This window comes from Anolis sagrei, chromosome Y, assembly GCF_037176765.1.
Source record: "Anolis sagrei isolate rAnoSag1 chromosome Y, rAnoSag1.mat, whole genome shotgun sequence".
NCBI classification, from domain to species: domain Eukaryota; kingdom Metazoa; phylum Chordata; class Lepidosauria; order Squamata; family Dactyloidae; genus Anolis; species Anolis sagrei.
In genome coordinates, this window is record NC_090035.1 from 15,432,448 (window position 1) to 15,460,366 (window position 27,919).

Consider the following 27,919-nt stretch of genomic DNA (forward strand, 5'->3'; position numbering starts at 1 on the left):
TCTTTCCAGCAATTCCTTTCCGTTCTGGGGAGCCTGAGCCACTTGGTCCCTGGCAAGCCCCGCCCCTTAACTCCTCAGCCAATCATTCTCCTTTCCTGGAAGCTCCGCCCCCTTTGTTTTCAAAGGACGCACCCTTTGAATTCATTTTTCCTTGGATAGCCCCGCCCAATGTAGCTGCTCAGGACACGCCCCTTTCGGCCATTGGTTCCCGTTCTGGGGAGCCCCGCCCCCTGGCTCCTCAGCCAATCAATCTCTGTGGGAAGCCCCGCCCCCTCTGTTTCCAACGGAAACGCGCCTAGAATTCTCCTCAGGCTGAGCGAGAGCGATGGAGCTGGGCTGGTTTTCGTCCTGGCTGCCCTCGAGGCCGCTGCCCCCCATCGCCGCGCGGTTCGGCATGCCTGGCTACGTGGTCGAGGCGCCTTGGAGGCGTGCTCGGCGGCGGCGCTGGGTCAGGCTTGGGAAGCGGTGCCTAGCCGGCGGCGCGGCCTTTGGGGCCTTTGGGGCAGGGCTGGTGCTGCTCCTCCTCCTCCTCCTCCTCGGCCTGCTCCTCCCCCTCTGGGGCCTCTCCCTCCTCGTCCTGGCGGGCGGCGGGGCCGGAGCCTGGCAGGTCGCCAAGAAGATCAAAGGCCAGGCGCCGGGGTGAGCGGCCCGCCCTTTCCCGGACTCCATTTCCCAGAAGCCCTCCGGGAATTGGAGTCCAAGACAGTTCTGAAGGAAACCAAACTTGGAATTCTGGGAGTTGAAGTCCAAAGCACCTGGAAGGCTCAATTTTAGTGGATTCCTTCGAATACAAAACTCCAACTGACAAAATATAACTGCAGTTCCATGGCTGCGCTCCTCCCCCCTCCCAGATCCTTAAAGGCACAGGCAATAAACTATAGCTTCTGGAACAGGATATGTATATGTATATGTAGTTCTATCTTTCTATCCAACTAGCTAGCTTTCTGTCTTCCTTCCTAACTGAATCCTCGAGTTGGAAGGGATCCCAAAGGGCATCCAATTCAACCCTATGTATGTATTAGGCCTGTTCAATACATGGCTCTAAATCAGGGGTCCACAAACTTTTTAAACAGAGGGCCAGGTCACAGTTCCTCAAACTGTTGAAGGGCCGGATTATAATTTGAAAAAAAACATGAATGAATTCCTATGTATACCACATATCTTATTTGTAGTGCAAAAATCACTTTAAAACAGTACAATAATTAAAATGAAGAACAATTTAACTAATATAAACTCATTAGTATCTCAATGGGAAGTGTGGACCTGCTTTTGGCTCATGAGATAGGATTATTGTTGTTGTTGTGTGCTTTCAAGTCGTTTCAGACTTAGGTTGACCCTGAGCGAGGGCCGGGTAAATGACCTTGGAGGGCCGTATCTGGCCCCCGGGCCTTAGTTTGAGGACCCCTGCTCTAAATGGTTCTAAAGGACTTACAAAACTAAAGTTCTGGTGGTCAAAATTTCCGAACTCTAACAAAACTCTCAAAATTTCATTATAAATGGCAGTTCCTAATTGGTTCTATCATAAAAATCGCCAATAATGAAATAATAATTAAATTTTGAAAGAGTTCTAAAATTTTCACCACCAGAACTTTGGTTTTGTAAGTACTTTAGAACCATTTAGAACCCTGCATTAATAAATAATAATAATAATAATAATCCTTTATTTATACCCCGCTAAAATCTCCCGAAGGACTCGGTGCGGCTTACAAGAGGCCGAGGCCCAATACATCAGTAAAACAACAGCATAACAAATACAACAATAAACTCATAAAACAAAGCAATAAACATTAAAACAATGGCAATACACATTAGACAATAACACCACTACACATTTAAAAACTAAGGCTGGGCCAAATGTAATGACCAGGTGAAATGGATAGGTTTTTGGAGATAAGTGCAGTATGCAGACAATCTTAAATCTCTAGTAAAGTGCATTTGGGACATGATGCTTGGAGTTATCTATTCTGGGAAGGCACAGGCCTAATATGTATGTATCTTTTTTTTAATTTATGACATTTATATGCCGCCCTTCTCACCCTAAAGGGGACTCAGAGCAGCTTATAAGATATATGTACATACAATCTGTATAAATAAAAATTAGTTTTGTTTGTGGGATTGACATAACTAAAAAACCACAGGGCGAATTGACACCAAATTTGGACACAGTGCACCTTTCAGGCCAATGAGTGACTATCACTCATAAAAACATTGAAAAACACAGTGGAAGAGACTTAAAAGCCAAAAAAATAAATAATATACTACAATGCATGCGCAAAATCACATATATACACAAACACACATATAGACACACACATATACGCATATACACAGACAAAACATACACAGAATATACACAAACACATATATACTCATATACACAAATATATACACACACATATACGCACACACACATATATACTCATACACAAATATACACACATAAATGCGTATATACACACACAAAACACATACACAATATACAGAAATATATATATATATATATATATATATATATACACACAAATATATACACGCACATATATGCATATATACACACACAATACACATATACACAGAAAGGGAGAAGGAAGGTGGGAAAAAAGAGGGAAAGAAGGAGAGAAGGAAAGAAAGGTAGAGAAGGAAGGAGAGAAGGAAATAAAAAAGTGAAATAAGGAAGGAATGAGAGAGGGAAGGATAGAACCAAAGAGCAAAGGAAGAGGGGAAAGACACAGATAGAGAAGGAAGAAAGAAGAAGGAAAAGAAAAAGAAGGAAGGAAAGAGAGAAAGAGGGAGGGAAGATTGGCCACAGCAATGAGTGGCGGGTACAGTTAGTCTATATAAATAAAAATGTAATGTTCGTATGTGGGATTAACATGACTCAAAAACCACTAGGCGAATTGACACCAAATTTGGACACAATAAACCTATTAGGCCAATGAGTGACCATCACCCATTAACACACACACACACACCCAAAAGCAGCAGAAAGGTCTTAACAACCCCAAAAAGCTAAATGACAATACAGATGTAGATACCCGGCTTACTAACCGTGGAGCTCTTGCTCTGCAGGGAGAAGGGATGAACCTCTCTCAAGCCCAACTCTTTTCCAGCCTATGTCTAGAGCGAAGGAATGAAGGAGAAAAAAGGGGAAGGAAAGAGGAAAAGAAAGAGGGAATGAAGGAAAAAAGCAGAGAAGCAAGCAAGGAATGAAAGAGGTAGAGAACTAAGGAAGGAGAGAATAAGGGAGGAAAAGAAAAAGGGGGTATGCAGGAAAGAGGTAGAGAAGAAAGGAAGGAGGGAAGGAAAGAAAAAAGAGAAGGAAGAAAAGAGAGAGGGACGGAAGGAAAGATAAACAGAGGGAGGGAAGGAAGGAAGGAAAGAGAGAAGAAAGGATGGAACCAAAGAGCAAAGGAAGGAAGGAGGTAGAGAAGGAAGAAAGAAGGGAAAGAGGAAGGGAAAGAAAAGGGGGAAGGAAGGAAGGAAGGAGAGAAAGAAAGAAAAGGAGAGAAAGGGAAGGTTGGCCACAGCAACGCGTGGCAGGTACAGCTAGTGTATTACATTATTAACATAGTGCAATATCAGTATTATATATTACTATATTGTACTACACCATTATATTGTAATATTATTAGTAATATTACATGTAATATCAAATATATAATGATAATATTGTATTATTATTAGAAGTATTATATTGTCTTACATTGTAATATTATAAATATTATATGTACATACAATATATTATTTATTTACGACATTTATATACCGCCCTTCTCATGCCGAAGGGGACTCAGAGCGGTTTACAAGATATATATACATACAATATATTATTAGCATAGTACAATATCAGTATTAGCGTAACAGAGTCCTTGCGACCCTGGAGAAGGTAGGTAGTGGTAGGCTCCTTGGCAGTCCCCCTGGTCCTAAGGTCCTGCTGATTAATGCCAGATCCGTTAATGGTAAGACTGCGGCCATCCAGGACTTGATCCTGGATGAGAGGGCGGATCTGGCATGCATCACCGAGACCTGGCTGGACGAGCTGGGGGGAGTAAATCTCTCTCAGCTGTGCCCACCAGGTTTCGGAGTGCATCAGCAGGCCAGACAAGGGGGGCGGGGAGGAGGGGTCGCAGTAGTCTTTCGGCAATCCATCGCCGTGATCAGATGCGCTGTTCCGCAGGCTTCTGGGTTCGAGTGTGTCCATTTGAAAGTGGGGAGCCGTGACAGTGTGGGGTTCCTGCTGGTGTACCGCCCACCCCGCGACCCAGCAGCCTCCCTGTCTGAGCTAGCGGAGGTGGTCTCCAATTCGGCCTTGGCTTCCCAGCGCCTTGTGGTGTTGGGAGATTTTAACATCCACGCTGAGACCACCCTATCTGCCGCAGCTCAGGACTTTATGGCCACCATGACGGCCATAGGACTGTCACAAATAATATCCGGTCCCACTCATCAAGCTGGACATACTCTTGACCTTGTTTTCGTGGCGGACAACGAAATGATTAGAGTGGAAGATCAAAACATCCTTCCGGTGTCATGGTCTGATCATTATCTGATCACTTTTAGACTTGCTGCGACTCTTAACCTCCGCAGGGGTGGAGGACAGATTAAAATGGTCCGCCCCAGGAGACTGATGGATCCGGACGGATTCCTGAGGAATCTTGGGGTTCTTCCTGCCTTGGAGCCTGGCGATTCTATCGACGCCTTGGTAACTATAATGGGGAGATGTCCAGGGCGCTAGATATGATTGCACCCGAACGCCCCATCTCGTTGCGTCGTGACAGGCCATCTCCCTGGTTCACCGGGGAGCTGACTGTGATGAAGCATACGAGAAGGGGGCTAGAGCGCAAATGGAGGAAATCTCGGGACGTCTCTGATCGAGCACGGGCTAAAGTCTCTCTTAAGACATACTCCGTGGCAATACGGGCGGCCAGGAAATCATTCACGATCACCCGTATAGCGTCTGCAGCAAACAGATCATCGGAGCTGTTTCGGGTCGTGGGGGAACTCCTCCACCCACCTGTGGTGGAGGAGCTCACTGATGACCCAGCAGCTCGGTGTCGCGATTTCGCACACCATTTTGCGGATAAAGTCGCTCAGATACGTCTCGAGCTCGACTCCACTTCCATCGCAGTGCCAGAGGAGGTGACGGAGGCACCTGCTTGTCCATCTTTGTGGGATTCTTTTAGGCTTGTTCTTCCTGAAACTGTAGAGGAGGTTCTTGGGGCTGTGAGGGCGACCACCTCACCTCTAGACCCATGCCCATCTTGGCTCATTAAATCAGCCAGGGAGGGGTTGGTTGATTGGTTTGTGTTGATTATCAATGCATCGTTGGAGCAAGGGATTTTTCCATCTAACCTGAAACAGGCTGTGGTTCGTCCACTTCTCAAAAAAGCTTCCCTTGACTCCACGGTGCTGAGTAATTACAGGCCAATCTCCAACCTCCCTTTTCTGGGTAAGGTGCTGGAGCGGGTGGTCGCCTCCCAGCTCCAGAGCTTTTTAGACGATACCAACTACCTAGATCAGTCACACTCTGGTTTCAGGCCTGGTCATGGCACCGAGACAGCCTTGGTCGCCTTGGTGGATGACCTCCGCAGAGAGCTGGACAGGGGGAGTGTGACTCTGCTGGTTCTCTTGGACATCTCAGCGGCTTTCGATACCATCGATCATGGTATCCTTCTGGGTCGTCTCTCTGGGATGGGCCTTGGGGGCACGGTTTTGTCGTGGCTCCGGTCCTTCCTGGAGGGACGCACCCAGATGGTGAAGCTGGGAGACGCCTGCTCGGACCCCTGGCCTTTGACCTGTGGGGTCCCGCAAGGCTCTATCTTGTCGCCCATGCTCTTCAACATCTACATGAAACCGCTGGGAGAGGTCATCCGGAGTTTTGGAGTTGGGTGCCATCTTTATGCGGATGACACACAACTCTACTACTCCTTTCCACCTAATTCCAAGGAGGCTTCTCGGGTGCTGGACGAGTGCCTGGCCGTTGTGTCGATCTGGATGAGGAAGAACAAGCTGAAGATCAATCCCGACAAGACAGAGGTCCTCCTGGTCGATCGTAAACTGGATCGGGGTATAGGGTGGCAACCTGTGTTGGACGGGGTTACACTCCCCCTGAAGCCACAGGTCCGCAGTTTGGGTGTCCTCTTGGATTCTTCGCTTACACTTGAGGCTCAGGTGTCGGTGGTATCCGGGAGGGCCTTTGCACAACTGAGACTTGTGCGCCAGCTGCGACCGTACCTCGTGAAGGCAGATCTGGCCGGGGTGGTCTACGCCTTGGTCACCTCTAGAATGGATTACTGCAATGTGCTCTACGTGGGGCTGCCCTTGAAGACGGCGCGGAAACTTCAATTGGTCCAGCGGGCAGCAGCCAGGATGTTAACCGGGGCCCATTATCAAGAGAGGTCTACCCCTCTGTTTAAGGAGCTCCACTGGCTGCCATTTATTTTCCGAGCCCAATTCAAGGTGCAGGTGCTCACCTACAAAGCCCTGAACGGTTTGGGACCACCCTACCTGCGTGACCGCATCTCCATCTACGAACCCACACGCTCACTCCGATCATCTGGGGAGGCCCTGCTCGTGATCCCACCCACGTCGCAAGCGCGTTTGGTGGGGACACGGGACAGGGCCTTCTCTGTGGCGGCCCCCCGACTTTGGAATGCCCTTCCAAAAGATCTCCGACAGGCCCCTACTTTAGCAGTTTTCAGAAGGAACCTAAAAACCTGGCTGTTCCGATGTGCCTTCCCAGATTAGGAATTTCCCCCTTCCCAAGTCCTAGAAGCACTTTAGCACAACCGATGTTATTGCACACCGCACCTTTTAATTCATGTTCCTCCAGCCATCTCAGCATTTTAACCCCTGTACCCCATTGCGCCGGCCGAACCAGTTTTAATTGTGTCCTGAGGTAGTCGTTGTTGTTATTTTGCTTGATTGTTTTGATTTGCTTTGTTTATTATTGTGTTATGTTCTATTGTATTGTGTTTTGAGGCTCTGGCCTGTGTACGCCGCATCGAGTCCTGCGGGAGATGCTAGCGAGGTACAAATAAAGTTAATAAATAAATAAATAATAAATATTATATATTACTATATTGTACTATACCATAATATTGTAATATTATTAGTAATATTACATGTAATATAAATATATATAATTATAATATCATATTAGTAGTAGTAGTATTATATGTATATACAATATATTATATTACATTATATTATTCTATATTATTAGCATGGCACAGGAGACAAGGTGGAATGGTCCCCCGGCCCCTCTCTTCACTCTGGCACAGTGCAACGGTTGGTGCTGGGGGGAAGGGTCCCCAAATGATGAAATATGCAGGAGACAAGATGGAACTGTCCCCTGCCCTTCCCACTCTTCACTGTGGCCCAGAGCGGCAGTTGGTGTTGGGAAGGGGTCCCCAACTGATGACATATGCAGGAGACAAGATGGAACTGTCCCCTGGCCCCCTTCTTATTATAATTATTATTCAGATAAATAAAGATTATCATTATAATTAGCAATTAGTAATTTTAATATAATTATTATTCTAATTATATTCTAATTATTATAATTATTCGTATAAATAAAGATGATCATAATGATAATGATAACTGAACAATAAACAATCAAAAACACATTAGTTAAGACACAGTTCAAACACAAGCCAAATACCCGAGTGCATCTATAAAACAAAGACCTCATCCACATTAAGGGGATGTTACTAATAATTTTCAAAGGCCTATCTACCTATCTTTCTGTCTATCTATTCATATATCTGTCTCTCTGTCTATCTATATATCTATTCAGCTAGCTGTCTGTCTGTCTGTCTGTCTCATTGACTCCTAGAGTGAGAAGGGACCCCAAAGGTCATCCAGTCCAACTCTATGTATGTATGTATGTATCTCTGTCTGTCTGTCGATCTACTCAGCTATCTATCTATCTATCTATCTATCTATCTATCTACTAGCTGTACCCGCCACACGTTACTGTGGCCAACCTTCTCTCCCTCTTTTTCTCCTTCCTTCCCTGTTTCCTTCCTTTCCTCTTTTTCTTTCCCCATCTCTCTTCTTTCTTCCATCTCTACCTGTTTCTTTCCTTCCTTTCTTTGCTCTTTGGTTATATACTTCCTTCCTTCCCTATCTTTTGTTCCTTCTCTCCTTCCTTCCCTCTCTTTTTCCTTTCACTTTTTTATTTCCTTTTCTCCTTCCTTGCTTCTCTTTCTTTCTTTCCTTCTTTCCCTCCCTGTTTCTCTCCTTCCTTCCCTCTTTCCCTCCTTCTCTCGTTACTTCTTGACTGTTCCATCCATTTAATGTTGTATTTATATCTTACATAGAAAGAAAGAAAGAAAGAAAGGAAGAAGGAAGGAAGGAGGGACATGAAGGAAGGAAAAAGGAAGGGAGGGAGGGAAAGAAGGGAAGGAAGGAAAAGAAAGAAGGAGGGACAGGGAGGGAGGGAGGAGAAGGAAGGAAGGAAGGAAGGAAGGAAGGAAGGAAGGAAGGAAGGAAGGAAGGAAAGAAAGGAGGGAAAGAAAGGAGGGAGGGAGGGAAGGAAATGAAGAAAGGGAAAGAAGAAGGAAAGGGAGGGAGGGAGGAAGGAAGGAAAAGAAGGAAAGGAAGAAGGAAGAAGGGACAGGAAGGAAGGGAAGGAGGGAAAGAAGGAAAGGAAGGAGAAGGAAAGAAGAAAAGGAAAGGAAGGAAGGAAAGGGAGCAAAGAAGGAAGGGATGGAGAGAAGGAAGGTCTTTCATTCAAGCACCGTGGACCTTCCCCGCCCCCTCCTCCTCCTCCTCCCCCTCCTCCCCCCCCTTCTTCCTTACTGCTGTTGGCACTCAGCCGCCCTTTCCTCTTCCAACAGGGAAAGGAGGAGGAGACTGCCCTTCTGACAGGAGGGAAAGAGAAGGGGCTGCATGCGGCAAGCCTCCACCTCCACTCCACTCGCTTGTGTGTGTGTGTGTGTGGGGGGGTGCACGTGCGCCTGGCTTTAACAGCTGGCTGTTTCCCCTCGAGGAGGAGGGGGCGTGGCCATGGGTCTCTGTAGACATGCAGTTTCTCCTTTGTGGACATGCAGTTTAGAAATCCTTTCTGCTTTTGGTTTTCGTTGTTTTTTGAGTGGAGAACATACATTGGGCTGTTAGGGACATAGTGTCCAAATTTGGTGTCAACTGCCCCAGTGGTTTCTGAGTTCTGTGAATAGCACAAACGAGCATTACATTTTTATTTATATAGATGTATCAAGGAGCTCCCACTGACACAATGGGTTAAACCCCTGTGCTGGCAGGACTGCTGACCTAAAGGTCGACAGTTAGAATCTGGGCAGCAGGGTGAGCTACCTTCTGTCAGCTCCAGCTTCTCATGCAGGGACACGAGAGAAACCTTCCATAGAATTGTAACACATCTGAGTGTCCCCTGGGCGACGTCCTTACAGGCAGCCAATTCTATCACACCAGAAGTGACGTGCGGTTTCTTAAGTCACTCCAGACATGAAATTTGATGGTGCCTCATGAGACCCTGTTGGGGGCCATAGGGCTGGCCCCTGACCACCTGCTGCTGCTGCTTCTTCCTTCTGTGTCCCCTTCCTTAACTCCTTCCCTCTTTCTCAGGAACCCTCCGAACCCTCTGTGGGCCCCTCCTCAAAGGACCCCTTTGAGGGATGAATCCAGGACTTGCAATTGGGGCAGCAGCCAGGTCCTCTTCGGCCAATCAAGATCCTGTATGTGAGTCTCCTCCGCAGGGCAATCAAAGCCCTCCTGACAGATGGTCATCCAGCCTCGTAGACATTAGGAAAGCCCTGATCAAAGCCTTCTCGACATAAGGCCACAGGACTTCCCGAGACTCCCAAGAAAGCAGTGTGCTTGACCCTCTCATGCAGCTCCTTTCTTCTGTCCCTTTCCAGGCACATGGCGTACTATCTGTCCTACATCCAGAACGACTACCAGCAGAACAGTATGATCACAAGTGCCTACAAATGGGACCGCTACCAGACTCACATGGGCTACTCTTCCTCCTCCGCCTTGTAAGTCTCCTCCACCGGGCAGCCTCTCCCTCCGCTCCTTGGCCCCTGGGGTCTGGCTTCTTACCTGGTGGGCAAAGGCAAGAGACCAAACCCCTTCTTAAACTGCAAAGAATGGGTGACACCTTGCTTGACAACAGTCCATGTGAAAAAGATCTTGCAGCAGCTCCAAAGGCCAATGGGATTCTTTTCTTGCCCCTTTGGCTACCTCCACTGACCTCTGACTTCTTCCTGTGTGGCCTTCCCTCCTGTCCCTTATCAATGGAAATGAGGCCAATCCCCTTCTTAAAAGGCAAAGATGCAGAATGGGTGACACCTGGCTCGACAACAATCCGTGTGAAAAATATTGGAGCTGAACATGAGTCCCAACAGAGTTTTGCGCCGCACCAAACTTGGCACAATAAGAAACCGTTATAAATGGGTCCCCCAAAGGCCATCCAGTCCAATTCCCTTCTTTCTGCCCAACGGGAAAAAAACCATCAAAGCCCTTCTGACAGATGGTGATCCAGCCTCATAGACATTAGTGCAGGCATGGACAAACTTGGGTCCTCCCTCCAGGTTCTTCCAGAAGAGCTTCTGGCAGAGCAGGATGCCCTCAGGTTCCTATGGATGGGACAGCAACCAGGGCCTCTATGGTTGCTGTTACTTCTCCTCCTTGTAAGTTTCCTCCGCTGGGCAGCCTCCCCCTCCACTCCTTGGCCCCTAGGGTCTGGCATCTTACTTGGGTGAAGACGAGAGGCCAATCCCTTTCTTAAACTGCAAAGAAACAGAATGGGTGACACCTGGCTCGACACAGTCCATGTGAAAACGATCTTGGAGCTGAACATAAACCAAGGGTGTGATGCAACAGCTCCAAAGGCCAATAGGATTCTTTTCCTGTCCCTTTGGCCACCTCCACTGACTGCAGACTTCTCCCTTTGTGGCCTTCCCTCCTGCCCCTTATCAATGGAAATGAGGCCATCCTCCTTCTGAAAATGCAAAGATACAAAATGGGTGACTCCTGGCTCGACAACAGTCCATGTGAAAGAGATCTTGGAGCTGAACGTGAGCCCAGAGTGTGAGGCAGCAAGTCCAAAGGCCAATGGGATTCCTTTTCCTTCCCCTTTGCATTAACCACAGGGCCACCTTCTCGCCGAACCTTGTGGGGGAAGCGGTCACCTCGCCCTCCCAGATAGGCTTTAGAGGGAGCAGGGGCCTCCTGGAGGACTTCAATGCTGTCATGCCTGAGCGCCGCAGTGTGCCCTGGACCAGCTCGGCCACAAGCCACCTCTTGGGCCACCCGCCCTCCTCTCCCTCATAAGTCTCCTCCTATCATATTGGTAGCCATGGTAGATCAGTCCCCACAAACCCCTCCAGTAGGTTCAGTTGGTCATAGGGGTTATGTGTGCCAAGTTTGGTCTAGGTCCATTCTCAGTGATGCTCACAGTGTCTCTGGTTGTAAGTGAACTACAACTCCCAAAAATGAAGGTCAGTTCCCCCCAAAGCCCTCCTGTATTTGAAAGGTTAGAGGTTCAAAATCCAGGAGTGGGGTGAGCACCTGCTATTAGACCCAGCTTCTGCTAACTTAGCAGTTCGAAAACATGGAAACATGATTAGATGAGTAGTACTGCTTCTGTGGGAAGATTTTTTTCTTAATTTTTTTTTATTGATTTATCACATTTATTACATACTATTGCATTTTGTACATCAACCTCTTTAACATGTTGTTTTATTGTTTTGCTTTGATAATTCCCCTCCTTTTCTCTTATTTCCTTTTTTTCACCACAGTGCTCCCCTCCACCCGTCTCAAGCCACCATTCTTACATTTCATCTGTCCAAAATTTCATTTCTTCTTGTGACGGTAATTTTCCTTCCTTATTTTTTAATCCATTTACCACAAATCTTCCCCATACAGCATCAAAATCGCTTTGTTTCCATGTACCTTTTTTAATCTTTAATATACATGTCAATTTATCATTTGTTGCTATTTTCCATGCTTCCTTATACCACTCCTCTATTTGTACATTCATTTCTTTTTTCCAATTCCTTGCTATGAGCAGTCTTGCTATAGTTAATAAGTTTGTTATCGCTTCTTTATCCTCCTTTTTCACTGTGGGAAGATAAGGGCACTCCATGCAGTCTTGACAGTGGCCACATGGCCTCGGAGGTGTCTACGGACAATGCCGGCTCTTCGGCTTATAAATGGAGGTCCCAGAGTTGGACCGACTAGGTTTAATGTCAGGGGGAACTTTTACCTTTACTTATGTATATCTATACGTGTCTTCTTTTGTGGCTTTCCCCCTCTGATTCCACTTTGCAGGGATTCAAGGACCACTTTGCCAGCAAACTGCACGGTGGAAACAAACACCTTGGGCTCCTGGAACAGCTGGGTCCAGAAGGACTTTACTCCCACCGTGGCCCAGAGGCACTGGGAAGCCAAGTTCCACAACTCTCCCTACTTCTCCTCCTCCACCACCACCTCCACCTCTTCTCTGTGAGTCTCCCTCCGGGACCTGAAGAAGGGATTGGGAAGGGAAGGGATGAAAGGAGGGAGGGAAGAAAGGAAGAAAAGGAAGGTGTGTGGCAAAAAGCAGGAGAAGAAGGAAGGAAAGAAAAAGAGGAAAGGAAGCAGTGAAGAGAAAGGAAGAAAGGATGAAGGGAGGGAAGGAAAGAAGGGAAGAAAGAAAAGAGAGGGAGAATGGGTGGAATGAAGAGAGAGAAGAGGAAGAAAAGGCACTAAGAGAGAGGGAAGGAAAAGAAAAGAGGGGAAAGAAAGAAAGAGTAGATGAATAGGTACTGCTTTTGTGGGAAGGTAAGGGCGCTCCATGCAGTCATGCCAGTGGCCACATGGCCTCAGAGGTGTCTATGGAAAACGCCGGCTCTTCGGCTTAGAAATGGAGATCCTGACTAGGCTTAATGTTAGGGGAAACTTTTACCTTTACTTATATATATACCTATATGGTTCTTCCTGTGTGGCCTTCCCCCTCTGATTCCACTTTGCAGGGGTTCAAGGACCACTTCGCCAGCACACTGCATGGTGGAAACAAACATCCCGGGCTCCTGGATCAGCTGGGTCGTGAAGGACTTCACTCCCACTGTGGCCCAGAGGCACTGGGAGGCTGCTGACTCTCCCTACTTCAACTCTTCCTCCTCCTCTTCCTCTCTGTGAGTCTCTCTCCGGGGCCTGAAGAAGGGATTGGAGAGGGGAGGGAAGGGAAGGGAAGGAATGAAAGGAAGAGAAGGAAGGAAGGAAGATGTGTGACAAAAAGCAGGGGAAGAAGGAAGTAGAAGAAGAAAGGAAGCTGTGCTGTCGCACGCTGGGCCTGTACATTAGACCGTACACAGGACATAAATTCTCTGTGCCCAATGGGACGCCGGGGCTGCCTCAGAATAAAGGCCCTTAGATTCCCCCAAACAGAGTCTTTAGAATGCTTAAAGTAAGTCCAACAAAGTTCTTTTATTAAGGAACAAACAGGAACAAACAGGTACTTTAACGGTTTTCTTTACAGTCTATAGGCTCTTTCAATCTTGTCCACTAGGAACAGGCACTGTCTCCTTAACTGTAGCTAACCGATGGGGAAATCCTAGCTTCTAATCTGGGCAGTCTGTACTTGCCTCTGTTGACGTGGAGCCCCTGCACCCGGTACCAACTGCGTCTGGCTTCCGCGAGTGACTTGCCTCAACAGAGCTTTGTAGACCTCCAGGGAAAAAGAAGGAGTTCAGGTTGCTGTGATGGCCGGCTGGAGTCCCTCAGCCAAGCTGTGGCTGTATGTCTCCTGGCCAAGCCGTAGGGCTGTATAACCCCGGCCAAGCTGTAAAAGACGAAGCTTTTCTACAGGAGCCACTTCGTTCTATGTCCTGTGCGCAAGGCTTCTCTGTGGGAACTAACTCAAAATGGCTTTTTTCCCTCCAAAACTCAAAAAGGGGCGGGATCAGGGAACCTAACTATAACTGGCAGGTGGCTTACCCTATAAATGTAAATTATAACAGGAAACCCCCTGCTACAAATCCCAAGCATGGGATTGCACACAAACATGCAAACACAGCAAATAAATCTGTAGCTCCTGGAACAGCTGTTCCAGAACAGAAGCAGTAAAAAGAAAGGAAGAAAGGAAGAAGGAAGGAAAGAAAAAAGAGAAGGAAGAGGAGAAAGGAAAGGAAGAAGGAACAAAGGGAGGGAAGGAAAGACAGGAAGAGAAAGAAGGAATAAAAGGAAAGTGTGACAAAAATCAGGAGAAAATGGAAGGAAAGAAAAAGGGAAGGGGAGAAAGTAAGGGAGGGAAGAAAGGAAGAGAAAGCGGAAAAGGAAGGTGTGTGACAAAAAACAGGAGAGGAAAGAAAAGGAAGGAAGCAAAGAAGAGAAGAAAAAGACGAAGGGAGGGAAGGAAAGAAGAGAAGGAATGAAGAGTAAAGAGTGGAAGATATGGGACAGAAAGGCCTTTTGTAAGCCACTCTGAGTCCCCCTTAGGGGGTTGAGAAGGGCGGGGTAGAAGCACTCCAAATAAATAAATAAAATAAAGGGAAGGAAGAGAAAAGAGGGAGAATGTATTATGAGAGAAAGCAAGGTAAGGAAAAAAAAGAGAGAGGAGAGGAAAGGAAGAAAGGGATAAAGTGGAAAAGAAGAGGAAGAAAAGAGGGACAAGATGTATGAGGGAAAGAAAGGATGAACTGAGACGGAGGAGGTGTATGAGGGAAAGGAAGGGAGGAAAGGAAGAAAAGGAAGGGAAGGGGAAGAGGAGCAGGGAAACCCAGGCTTCCGCCTTTCAGCTCTACTTCCTGTCTCCTTCCGGTCAGTTTGGACCAAAGGTCTTCTCGTTTGACACTGACTCCCGCCGAGAGCCCCACTCCGGATCCATGTGCGAGGGAGATGGTGGTCCAGGCTCTCCAGGAAAAGGAGAGGCCAGAGAAGAGGAAAGCAGAGGGAACGGATCTGGAGCTTAATCACTACGGAAGGGAAAAGAGGAGGTGAGAAGGAGCCAATATCTGTGTCAAGAAAGATTGCATAGAATCCTAGAGCCTTCCCGACAGATGCCCATCCCGCCTCTGCTTGAAAAATTCCAGAGAAGGAGACACCACCAGACTCCCAGGCAGCGGTATTTTCCACTGTCTTATTGTTTAGATGGTCTTCCTTTTTATGGCACCATAAAAGGAATTCCAGAAAAATGTCAGCGATCAAAGGAAGGGGGAAGTCTGTGATCAAGGGCTCTTTGACATAGAGAATGGAGTGAGAGCACCTCCCGGTGGCCAGAATTCAGCACAACCTCCAGGACGCCGAAGTTGGGAAAATGCGAACATAATACCTCTATCTGTTTATTTATTTACACCATTTAAATTCTGCCCTTCTCACCCCGAAGGGGACTCAGGGCAGATCACAGAACACATACACAGCCAACATTCAACGCCATTGAACGGACAGGACAGACAACAGATAGAGGTATATGTCAGTATTTTTTGCAAATTCGGCATCCTGGAGGTTATGCTCGAGTCAAGCACTGAAAGGGTTAAATGGATGCAGTGACTCAGAGAAACTGCAGTTCAATATAAGCAGGTGTGCCTGTTGTTTAGTAACGCCTCAGTTTGTGAGAGCTCTCAGTGTGAGAGAAGCCTCTCTGTGTGAGAAAACACCTCAGTGGGAGAAGTGTGAAGTAGGCCTCAGAGTGTGAGATAGGCCTAGATATGAGAAGGCCTCGTGTGGGAAGCTTCAGCGTGAAGGCTGAACTTTATTTGTGTCAAGAGTCTGCTATTTCGTTTTTTTTATGGCGCTGTAAGATACCTCCCTGCCTAATTTCTCTACTCACAGCTGTTTTCAAACTGCTTATTTCAGTGTTTCTCAACCTGGGGGTTGGGACCCTTGCGGGATGATGAGGGGGGTTACAGAGGGGTCGCGAAAGACCATCAGAAAACATATTTCTGATGATCTTAGGAGCTCCTTTGGCAGAGAAGGCTGAGGATCTCTCTGCCTATCCTTCTCTTCCTTTTTGGAAACAGATGGCGAAACCTCCCACCAAAAGCCCTCCTGCACTGTGATTGGCTGGCCTCTCAGCCGAGGAGAGGGCTGTTTCTGAGACTCCAAGCAGGGAGGGGAGAGCAGGTGTGCTTGGCACATGGCAGTATGGTGCGTGGGAGAGCATGCAAGGCTGGAGGGAGGCTCAGGCCAGGGAGTCCCTTCAAGGCATGGGGGTTTTGTGTGGGAAGTTTGGTTCAATTCCATCATTGGTGGAGTTTGGAGTGCTCTTGGATTGTAAGTGAACTATAAATCCCAACAACTACAACTCCAAAATATCAAGGTCTTATTTCCCCCCAAACTCCACCAGTCTTTGCATTTGGGCATATTGCCAAGTTTGGTCCAGATCCATCATTGTTTGAATCCATAGTGCTCTCTGGATGTAGGTGAACTACAACTCCAAAACTCAAGGTCAATGCCCATATAACCCTTCCTGTATTTTCTGTTGGTCATGGGAGTTCTGTGTGCCAACTTTGGTTCAATTCCATCATTGGCAGATTACTCTTTGATTGTAGGCTAAATATAAATCCCATCAACTACAACTTCCAAATGACAAAATCAATACCACCACCCCCCCACTCCACCAGTATTCAAATTTGGGCATTTTGAGTATTTGTGCCAAATTTGGTCCAGTGAATGAAAATACATTTGCATGTTAGATATTTGCATGACAATTCATAACAGTTTCAAAATTAGAGTTAGGAAGTAGCAACAAAAATCATTTTATGGTTGGGGGTCGCCACAACATGAGGAACTGCATTAAGAGGTCGCGGCATTAGTTATGAAGGAATGTGATGGATGGATGAATGAAATTGTGTCATGTGGTCGTACGACATTATTTCTAGTGTCATGTGATCTCTTCCAAATCCTATTATTCTATTATTCCTCACAGTCGCTATGAGAGTGCAGAAAGTGGGTCCAGTCAAGTCCCGGCGTCCGGTGGAGCCCCGGCATCCATTGTGCCCCAGTGAGTGCCAAGCATTGTGGGGACTTTGTGGCAAAATTGTGGGGGGAGGGGTCTCTGTTGAGAGACGAGGCCAATGCTCTCCCTCCTCCCCCTTCTTTCCTAGGCCTGGCACTCTGGACACCCTCCCTGGCCACAAGAGAGCCTTCAAGAGGAAACACTGCTCTTCTCCATTGTCAACCAGCTCCACCGAGAGCATCTCTTATGGGATCCCCCAGATATTCAAGGCCAAGGTGGGTGGTACTTCGTGTCAAAACTGTTTGTTTGGCCGTTAATGGAGTTCATTTATACCTAGGACAAAAAATATCTGGCCTTTTTGTTATAAGTCCTGTCAGAAATAGTAAAAATTAACTAGCTGTGTTAATTTTTCCAAACACGTGAGTCAAGCACTGAAAGTGAAATGGCAGGGAAATAGGTTTTGAGGAAAGGAGAGATAATGACCAAGAGACATCCTTTCGGGAGATCAGAAAAGAACGACTTTATTTCCAGCTGGCGACTCTGGTGTGGACTCATGTCCCAAAAGTAAAACCAGAGCCCCGAAACAGGCGTGGACGATGGCTTTTATAAGTTTCAGACTCAAGTAGACAAAGAACATACGTCTTCATACAATCATCATCATCCCTACGTCATCCTGGCATCATAAGAATATCAGGTTCCCCCTCCAACATGCAAAAAGCATGTCTCTGTGTCTTGCTGAAACCAGAGCAAGCATGGAGTGTTCCTCCTCCCTCTTGGCTGTGCTTACAGTCATCCATCAAAGAGGCCCTCTGACAGGTCAAGAGGCTTCTTACTTAGAGGGGGCCTTCTCGTACCAGCCCGTGTCTTATCTCTCTTCTGGAATGCATACCCCCCCTTCCTCTTCAGCCCCTTTTGGAGACAAGCCGCTTGCTTGCCTGTCAGCTACACAGAGGGAACTAGATTTTCCTATACATTTAAAGTACATATGATTTTTATGCATAAATCAATCAATAAATATCTATTTTTCCAATATCTCCTCATCAATTCCCCCCTTTAGGTGCTTTTAAGACTTTTTTCTGGTATTATTATTATTTCTTTCCAGTCTAAATAAGTCTAAATGCACCTACTTAACTTCTGTTTTGAGAGCAATTTCCTTCCTTTATTCAAAAGCATTTACCTGGGGGTGTTTTCACAACCTGAATTAATCTATGTTGCAACCATTGAAAAGACTAGGAGAATTTAAGACTCAATGGTCTGACTTTTGGTCTTATAAGACTAGAGTAGCCAAACTATAGCTTCCTTATTAATCAAAGGCAGACAGAAATGAAAATTTTACAACTGACTCATAATGCTAATATATCCCAAGTTAGCATTTCTCCTATTATTGATCAAACATACATTTTGGCATGCTTATTGAACCAGTTACCAATTCACAAAATTGACACATAAATAAACACATATATTACCCACAAAGTTCTCATTCTTCTGGAATCTGGCCGTACGTTGAGTAACCGTTCCTGTGGGTTACAGTAAGGCCTAGCTCCGTCTTCTTTCCTCTCCAGTTGTGGGTCTGACAGTGCGTAGAGCTTAGTCGCTTCCAGGTTATAGACTTAAGCTGCAGTGTCTAGCCCAGTTTTCTCATCCTTCAGCAGGTGCAGATCTGACAGTACGCAGGGCAAGAGCTTCCGGGTTGTCTTGCAGTAATGTCTAGTCTGAATCTTCTTTCTGCCACCTTTCTCCATTTGGTTAGAACAACCACAATCCTGTGTTGATTTAAGCTTTAGTGGGTGTTTTGAATCTAGAATAGCTTGCTAACTGGGAGCAGTTAGACTCAATTCTACTCCAAGGGAGCAAGGTTTGATTTCTGCTACCTTAACTGCACTAGGTGATGTAAAAATCACCACATAAGGACCTTTTCATTTGAGTTGCAAAGTTTCTCATTACCACTCTTTAACCCACACCTCATCCCCTGGCTTACACAAACATTAGGGGTTAGGTGTGTGTGTGTCCTGAACTCATTAAGCATTTGCCTTAACTCTTACAGCATTTTCCCAAAGCAACCATTTTCTGTCTCTTTGCCTGGGCCCTTCTCATTCTATTCCCCTTGTGACCTTGGGAATGAAGGAGGAGCCTCTCATACAACATTGCAAAAGAAGACAGTCTAATGGTTCTGTTGGAAATGCCTCTAATATGTACCACTGTTACAACTATGGCTTCAAAGTGTACATTTACACAATGCTGAGTACCTGTGGGCTGGCAGTGCCCCTGACACTGAGTGTTTTTGGCACAGGTATGACACCTAGCTGAAGCTGCCATTGTCAAGAAAGTGAAGACAATCTATGTTTAACTGTCTTTCTAAGAGCTTAGCTAGTGTCATTTTCCTGAAATGACTCATGAGTTCCTTTTACTACTTTTCATGCCATGGTTCTGGGGACAATTATTCTTCCATCTGAAAAGAGCTCACCAACCAATAGAGTTAGCTAAGTCTATTGCACCATTGTCCTGGGCCCATTGCTGTTCTTCTTAATTATAGGTAGGCTGCACACTGGGATTGGGCAAGGGGAGAAGGGTAGCCACCTGAAGGGGTCTGGCGGCGGCTTCTTTGGCTGCTGCATCTGCCCTTCGGTTCCCTTGTGCTACCGGATCTTGCCCTGGTTGATGTCCCTTACAGTGCATCACAGCTACTTGCTTTGGGGCCCATACAGCTTCTAGGAGATGTAATATCTCTTCTGCATGTTTGACTGGTTGGCATGCTGCAGTTAAAAGTCCTCTTTCTTTGTAAAGCACACCATGGACATGTAGTACTGAAAGTACTGAAAATACATGCTCTGTATCAGTGTATATGTTAAGCTGAACTTCTTACAATGAAACATCAGCCAAGTCAGGACAACTGGCATAAATTGTGTCCATTTTTCAATACATCTATGATGTTCCTTTTGCAGGAGGGTAGCAAGTTTAAAAGGTAGAGCATTGCTGAACCTTTAATGTAAGGATTCACAACAGTGCCTGATGTTTTTGCATTCTTGAGGTGCTAAGCATTTGGTTTCTTTGAGTTCTAAAAGTCTATGGTTTGAGTTAAATGCCTGTTGCTACATCTTCCTTCTCAGCAACATAACAAGTGAAGGATTTAGTTACTTCAGGGTGCTGTCCTCAACGCAGACATTATTTGCTGAAAGGCAGCATTTTACTCTTGTGTCCACTGGAAGGGCTCTCTTTCACCCCCCTTTGTAACTTGACACAAGCCTTTGCTAATTACTTCCGAGAGATCCAAATTTCACAGAACTTTGCTGCACCTATGACTTGTATTTGACTTGCTTCCTTGTATTATGGGTTAAGATTTGGCAGATGGCTTGCTTCCACTCCTATGACCCTCTTTTATCTGGAATCCTAAATATTTTACTTCAGTTTTTGCACGGCTGGGTCTAGGAATTGGAGTGTTTTCTTCAGACTGACTGACAGGCTCCTGGAATCAGCTGTACTATTTCTGGAGGTATGCATTTGGCTATTCCGGGGGGCTGTTTTCTGGCCATACCTCAGGAGTTTCAAACTTTCTCCTATTCATTTTTCTCTGAGCCTCTTTAAAACTACTAGCAGCCTCCACCATGGGATAGGTGAGGTGCAAAAAGCTTATAGCATGTCTTTCCCCAGCAATTGAACTGGGCAGTTAGGCATATATAGAGAAAACTGATGGTAACTTCCTCTTTCTTTCTTTCTTTCTTTCTTTCCTTTTTTTTTTTTTTTTTTTTTTTTTAAGGAAAGGATGTAGGCACTGATCTCCAGTGGCTCCCATGAGCTTTATGGCTTTCTGGGTTATAGGACCACTGGGGTGGTAGTCTGATTTTTTTCTGCTCTTATGTCTACCAAAAATGATTTTTCTTCTTCTTTGGGATCCTAAGGTTAGAACTCTTGACTGACTTGAGTCTTCTGCCTTCTTCATTGGGGGCATTTGGCCAATCCAATGAATTTTCTTCCTAAGCTGCTTCTGTGACTCTTGATAGAAGGGCAGCTCTCTGGGTCTTCCTAGCTGCTCCTGGTAGCCTTTTTCTCTTCCTCTCATCATCTGGGAAGTTTCTCATTCAATGTCCATGATTCTTACAGTTCAGACATTGATTCGGCTCAAGAAGCTGTCCTCTTTTCTAGCTCATACTTCACCCTCTGCTTCGCCCTCTTTTTATTTGCTTCCATTCCCTTAATGCCGCTGATAAGCAAATGGCTTGAGCCTTCATTTGTCACTGCTTATCTTCTCCTTTTAATCTCTATTCGCAACCACTCAGTTAGCTACGTCTGTTAGAAATGAGTGGCTGTGGACTCAGGCGGCATAGAATCTGGGTCATCTATATCATCTGATAGGGAAGGATTCGGGTATCTTTTATGTAGGGACACGGTGGTGTTGGAGGGCTATACTGGCTTCTTGCTGCTGCTGCTGGAGGGCTGATTTGCAGGACTTCTGCGGATCTCCCATCATCTCAGTAGAGTAGGGAGGTTAGGCATTTCTTAATCAAAAGAGTGGGACAGGAGATTTGATCTCATTTATTCCTGCCCAAAATCTAGTTTTGCAAAACTTTTCTCAAAATCTGCTAACATGTACCCTAGCAGGGATTTAAGCTTGCTTCTTTATGACCATCACATGTTTTAGACAAACAGACAACTAATACACAAAAGAGGGGAAAAGGTATGTGGGACCTAACCACACAGCATCTGATTTCAGACAAACAAACATTGATTCATTCAATTCATTCATACAACATACAACATTGATTCATTCATACAGACAATCAATCATACAACAATGTACCTAGGCTTTTCCCAACCTTTTTTCTTTTTTTCCCTCTCTAGGCAGTTGGTTTCCCTTTCTGGCACACCCAAAAATCCCAAAAAGTCTACTCGGGACTGCCTTTTCCAGGTTAATTACTCCTGGGTTGGTCACTAGCAAACACAGCTATGACCTGTCCTGACGTCTACACTCCTCTAAATGTTCTTTTTTCACATTCATACTGTCTTATCTCTCTTCTGGAATGCATACCCCCTTCCTCTTCAGCCCCTTTTGGAGACAAGCCGCTTGCTTGCCTGTCAGCTACACAGAGGGAACTAGATTTTCCTATACATTTAAAGTACATATGATTTTTATGCATAAATCAATCAATAAATATCTATTTTTCCAATATCTCCTCATCAAAAGGATTAAATGGATGCAGAGAAGCTGTAGTTCAATATAAGCAGATGTGCCTGTTGCTTAATAACGCATCAGACTGTGAGAGAAAATTGCTGGAAGAAACATTAACAACCTCAGATATGCAGATGACACCACTCTGATGGCCGAAAGTGAGGAGGAGCTGAGGAGCCTTCTAATCAAGGTGAAAGAAGAAAGTGCAAAGCTGGGTTGCAGCTAAACATAAAAAAAACCAAGATTATGGCAACAAGAATGATTGACAACTGGAAAATAGAGGGAGAAAATGTGGAGGCCGTGACAGACTTTGCATTTCTAGGCGCAAAGATTACTGCAGATGCAGACTGTGGCCAGGAGATCAGAAGACGCTTACTTCTTGGGAGGACAGCAATGTCCAGTCTCGATAAAATAGTAAAGAGTAGAGACATCAGACTGGCAACAAAGATCCGCCTCGTCAAAGCCATGTTATTCCCTGTAGTAACCTACGGATGTGAGAGCTGGACCTTAGGGAAGGCTGAGCGAAGGAAGATCGATGCTTTTGAACTGTGGTGTTGGAGGAAAGTTCTGAGAGTGCCTTGGACTGCGAGAAGATCCAACCAGTCCATCCTCCAGGAAATAAAGCCCGGCTGCTCATTGGAGGGAAGGATAGTAGAGGCAAAGATGAAGTACTTTGGCCACATCATGAGGAGACAGCAAAGCCTAGAGAAGACAATCATGCTGGGGAAAGTGGAAGGCAAAAGGAAGAGGGGCCGACCAAGGGCAAGATGGATGGATGGCATCCTTGAAGTGACTGGACTGGCCTTGAAGGAGCTGGGGGTGGTGACAGCCGACAGGGAGCTCTGGTGTGGGCTGGTCCATGAGGTCACGAAGAGTCGGAGATGACTGAACGAATGAACAACAACAACTGTGAGAGAAGCCTCTCTGTGTGAGAGAATGCCTCAGTGGGAGAATAGGCCTCAGAGTGTGAAGTAGGCCTCAGTGTGCGGTAGGTCTCAATATGAGAAGGCCTGGTGTGATAAGCTCCAGTGTGAAGGCTGAACTTTATTTGTGTTATGGAAACCTTGTTGTTGTAAACAGCGCAACTGTATTATATAACTACAAAGAAAAGAGATGTAACATTGGTCTGTGTTTTTGTTTCTGTTCTTTTTCTCACTTTGGGCTACTGGTGCTGGGTCACACTGCTGCTGATAAGTTACTCTGCTGTATATTTATGGGGAGGGTCTTTTGTTAATAAGCCCACTTGTCCAACAAGGACTTTTAAAAATCTCCTTTTGGGGGTCTTGGTTGTAATTGCAAATGCAATGCCTGCTGGCTTATTACCAGAAGGAGCCTATTGGATCAAGGGCTTCTTTGGGAGAATGCGAAGGGCCTCCTTTTGTTTTCTTTCTTCCAGGGGGGGAAGAAGACTCTGAAGAGCACACATGGGCAGGACAATTTGAGCAAAGAGCCGAGCTGTTCGCAGAGCAGTCACTTGTAAGTGCTGCATGTTAGGTGGGCGCTTTCTTTCTCCATTCCTGTTCCGATTGCTTTGAGGAGGCTGGGAGAAAGAGGCTGTTCTCTGGAAGCAGAGCATGATAGTTTATGTTGCTCTCGCCTCATTGACGGGGGTTTATAGTGAGGGGGTGGGGGAAGAGCCTGCAGCCACCAACCCAACCCAACCCAACAGAGAGCTTCATTTTGCCTTCCTGCAGGGAGAATGGCCCCCACAGGACCATGCAGGTGAAAATGGGTAAGTTGGAGGCGCGGTAGGGAGGAAGGAGGCAGGTTTTTCCTTCTAGGAGTCTTTTCCCAGCCAAACCTGGCATCTTTTCCCAAGATGTTGTGGAGACGCCCCGCCAAGAAGCATCCAACCTCCAGGCCCCAGCCTTGTGCCCCGACAGCCCAAAGTGGATGAGTGTTTCCTTTGTCAGGATCAATCCAAACGAGCCATCAAAACTGGTGAGCCGTTCCTGTCCTCAAAGGCCCTCCCTCCACCGTGGTGCTGCCAGTTCCCTGGCTGGCATGATGGCCTTCTTTGGTGGGAGGAAGGAGGCCCTCACCTGCCTCTTTCTTGGCAGACTCCCGAACTACAGGCACTTTCCGAAGCCATGAAGGTGCGTGCCGAGGCCGAGAAAGCAGCCAGACTGCAGCAGGAGGACCACAGTGTTTGCACGGAGCAGACAAGTCAGGGAGGAGCTCCTCCTTCCCCACAGCCAGGCCCGAGCTGGCCAGCGGGTGTGTCATTAATACTTTTATTCTGTTTTCAGTGAGACAGAGTATTAAGCACTTTAGCGCAGCAGGTTAATCCCCAGCTGCAGCTGCAGTAAATCTTGCCAGCCGAAAGGTTGACAGTTTGGAGCCGGGACAGGGTGAGCTCCCGTTGAGCAGCAGTCGACGGGGACGGAACAACGGGCAGAAGATGTCCAGGCAAGGGTGGTGATTCCAGACGGTTTGATGAAAGAGACATCTCTGCTTTGCCTTCCTCAAGGTCCGGATTCAATGCCTGTCGTATTTGGCTCGGGAGTCCCTTTGAGCCATGAAGAGTTGCTGCCCCCTGTGACTGAGACGGAGGTCGCCAGATCCGGCCTTCCTCAAGGTCCGGATCCGATGCCTGTCGTATTTGGCTCAGGAGTCCCTTTGAGCCATGAAGAGTTGCTGCCCCCTGTGACTGAGACGGAGGTCGCCAGATCCGGCCTTCCTCAAGGTCCGGATCCAATGCCTGTCATATCTGGCTCGGGAGTCCCTTTGAGCCATGAAGAGTTGCTGCCCCCTGTGACTGAGACGGAGGTCGCCAGATCCGGCCTTCCTCAAGGTCCAGATCCGATGCCTGTCGTATTTGGCTCAGGAGTCCCTTTGAGCCATGAAGAGTTGCTGCCCCCTGTCACTGAGACGGAGGTCGCCAGATCCGGCCTTCCACAAGGTCCGGATCCAATGCCTGTCATATTTGGCTCGGGAGTCCCTTTGAGCCATGAAGAGTTGCTGCCCCCTGTGACTGAGATGGAGGTCGCCACATCCGGCCTTCCTCAAGGTCTGGATCCGATGCCTGTCGTATTTGGCTCAGGAGTCCCTTGTAACCATGAAGAGTTGCTGCCCCCTGTGACTGAGATGGAGGTCGCCACATCCGGCCTTCCTCAAGGTCCGGATCCGATGCCTGTCATATTTGGCTCAGGAGTCCCTTTTAGCCATGAAGAATTGCTGCCCCCTGTGACTGAGATGGAGGTCGACGGGCCCAGCTCCTCGTCCGTTGCTGCTCCTCAGCTTCCTTCTCCAAGCGCCGCCCCGAGCAGCGGCGGAGGGGGTTTCGTAGCTAAGACCCCCATCAAATATTCCCGCTCAGTGCTGCGTCCCGCCACCCTCGCCGCTCCCACTCCCAGTAATAGGCAGGCCCAACTGACCCCCAGTAGTGGGCCCCTTCAGACATCTGCCGGTCCCACCCAGGGGCCTGTGGAGTTGGGCAGCCCCTTTGGCTTTCCAGCCTCCGGATCCAGCACCAGCTCCTCGTCCGTTGCTGCTCCTCAGCTTCCTTCTCCAAGCGCCGCCCCGAGCAGCGGCGGAGGGGGTTTCGTAGCTAAGACCCCCATCAAATATTCCCGCTCAGTGCTGCGTCCCGCCACCCTCGCCGCTCCCACTCCCAGTAATAGGCAGGCCCAACTGACCCCCAGTAGTGGGCCCCTTCAGACATCTGCCGGTCCCACCCAGGGGCCTGTGGAGTTGGGCAGCCCCTTTGGCTTTCCAGCCTCCGGATCCAGCACCAGCTCCTCGTCCGTTGCTGCTCCTCAGCTTCCTTCTCCAAGCGCCGCCCCGAGCAGCGGCGGAGGGGGTTTCGTAGCTAAGACCCCCATCAAATATTCCCGCTCAGTGCTGCGTCCCGCCACCCTCGCCGCTCCCACTCCCAGAAATAGGCAGGCCCAACTGACCCCCAGTAGTGGGCCCCTTCAGACATCTGCCGGTCCCACCCAGGGGCCTGTGGAGTTGGGCAGCCCCTTTGGCTTTCCAGCCTCCGGATCCAGCACCAGCTCCTCGTCCGTTGCTGCTCCTCAGCTTCCTTCTCCAAGCGCCGCCCCGAGCAGCGGCGGAGGGGGTTTCGTAGCTAAGACCCCCATCAAATATTCCCGCTCAGTGCTGCGTCCCGCCACCCTCGCCGCTCCCACTCCCAGAAATAGGCAGGCCCAACTGACCCCCAGTAGTGGGCCCCTTCAGACATCTGCCGGTCCCACCCAGGGGCCTGTGGAGTTGGGCAGCCCCTTTGGCTTTCCAGCCTCCGGATCCAGCACCAGCTCCTCGTCCGTTGCTGCTCCTCAGCTTCCTTCTCCAAGCGCCGCCCCGAGCAGCGGCGGAGGGGGTTTCGTAGCTAAGACCCCCATCAAATATTCCCGCTCAGTGCTGCGTCCCGCCACCCTCGCCGCTCCCACTCCCAGTAATAGGCAGGCCCAACTGACCCCCAGTAGTGGGCCCCTTCAGACATCTGCCGGTCCCACCCAGGGGCCTGTGGAGTTGGGCAGCCCCTTTGGCTTTCCAGCCTCCGGATCCAGCACCAGCGGGGCCTTGCAGGCCGCATACAGCCTCCCCAGGCCCTCGGGCTCCTTTCACTTCTAGGTGGGCACCCCAACAGCTAGCGGAGGAAGGGCCTTGGGCAACTAAGCAGATTTGGAACCACCGATGGGTCCCTCCTGCCGCCTCTGATGAACCTGGTGGCAGCGCTCCCCAGGATGCCTCCTCTTTCTCTTCCTCCAGCGGCCTCAGCTTCAGCCTCACCTTCAGCATCCCAGACCCAGATGGCATTACAAGGTGGTGAGTCCTTGGTTATTCAGGCTGGAAGGGGGGGGGGTTGTAATTGTTGCCCGTCCAACACGACACTGGACACCTACAATACTAACAACAGGGACTCAAAGGGTGAAGGCAAGGAACTATTGGTTTTGGAGCGCCTGGTGGCGCTGTGGGTTAAACCGCTGAGCTGCTTAACTTGCTGACCGAAAGGTTGCAGGCTTGAATACGGGGAGTGGGGTGAGCTCCCACTGTAAGCCCCAGCTTCTGCCAACCTAGCAGTTTGAAAATATGCAAATGTGAGTAGATCAATGGGCACTGCTCCAGCAGGAAGATAATGGCGCTCCATGCTGTCATGCCAGTGGCCATGTGACCTTGGAGGTGTTTACAGACAACGCTGGCTCTTCGGCTTAGAAATGGAGATGAGCGCCTGAGTCCCAGAATCGGACACAACTGGACTTAATGTCAGGGGGAAACCTTTTAGCTTTACCTACTAACTATTGGTTCAGAAATTGAATTGAAACGGCTTATCCAAACGTGGATCTCAACGGCAGGCACGTCTTGCTTCCAGTATTCCCTGGTAGTCCCTGATCTAAAGTGCCGCCCTTTCCTCAGGCCAAGGGGCAGACAAAATGGCTGACCCAAACTCCCCCCTCATAGAACTAACATAAAAGTAACTACTCTGAAGAAGCCTGACAAAAGGAACTGGGACTTGAACATTTCCATCACATTATAGTTTTGCTTATAATTGATATAAACGCATCACTTACTGATTTATTCATCTATCCACCCTCTCTCTTTCAATATACATGCTTCTCCCCCCACCCCCAATAATAACTCTTCAAGTGGATTTCCTTCCTTGTAACTAGGAATCTGATGTCTGTAACTGGAAACCTGCACTTAGGCCAGGTTAATGCAGGGGGCTAAGATGACTGCTGCTCACACCTCTGCTATTCGCAAAGACCATCGCTGACCAGCATCTCTTTCCATAGGTCCCTCACCGTTGACATTTTCGATTGGAGCCAGGGCCAAGTTGGGGGCCCAGCAGCAGCTCCAGGCTCGGAGGCACCACCCCAGGAGAAAATGACCGCCAATGGGTCGGGATT

General features: G+C 47.8%; 1 protein-coding gene across 1 annotated transcript; it reads left to right on the top strand.

Moving 5' to 3' along the window:
- The first annotated feature begins 325 nt into the window (after window positions 1-325).
- On the top strand, window positions 326-27,888 carry LOC137095291 (nuclear envelope pore membrane protein POM 121C-like). The gene is made up of 12 exons (XM_067461750.1): window positions 326-639; window positions 9,882-10,001; window positions 12,298-12,471; window positions 12,981-13,142; window positions 14,772-14,942; window positions 16,874-16,948; window positions 17,052-17,178; window positions 23,464-23,543; window positions 23,762-23,799; window positions 23,887-24,008; window positions 24,128-24,284; window positions 24,538-27,888. The coding sequence occupies exons 1-12, from the start codon at window positions 326-328 to the stop codon at window positions 26,643-26,645; spliced, it is 3,648 nt and encodes a 1,215-aa protein (XP_067317851.1). The 3' UTR covers window positions 26,646-27,888.
- The last annotated feature ends 31 nt before the right edge of the window (window positions 27,889-27,919 follow it).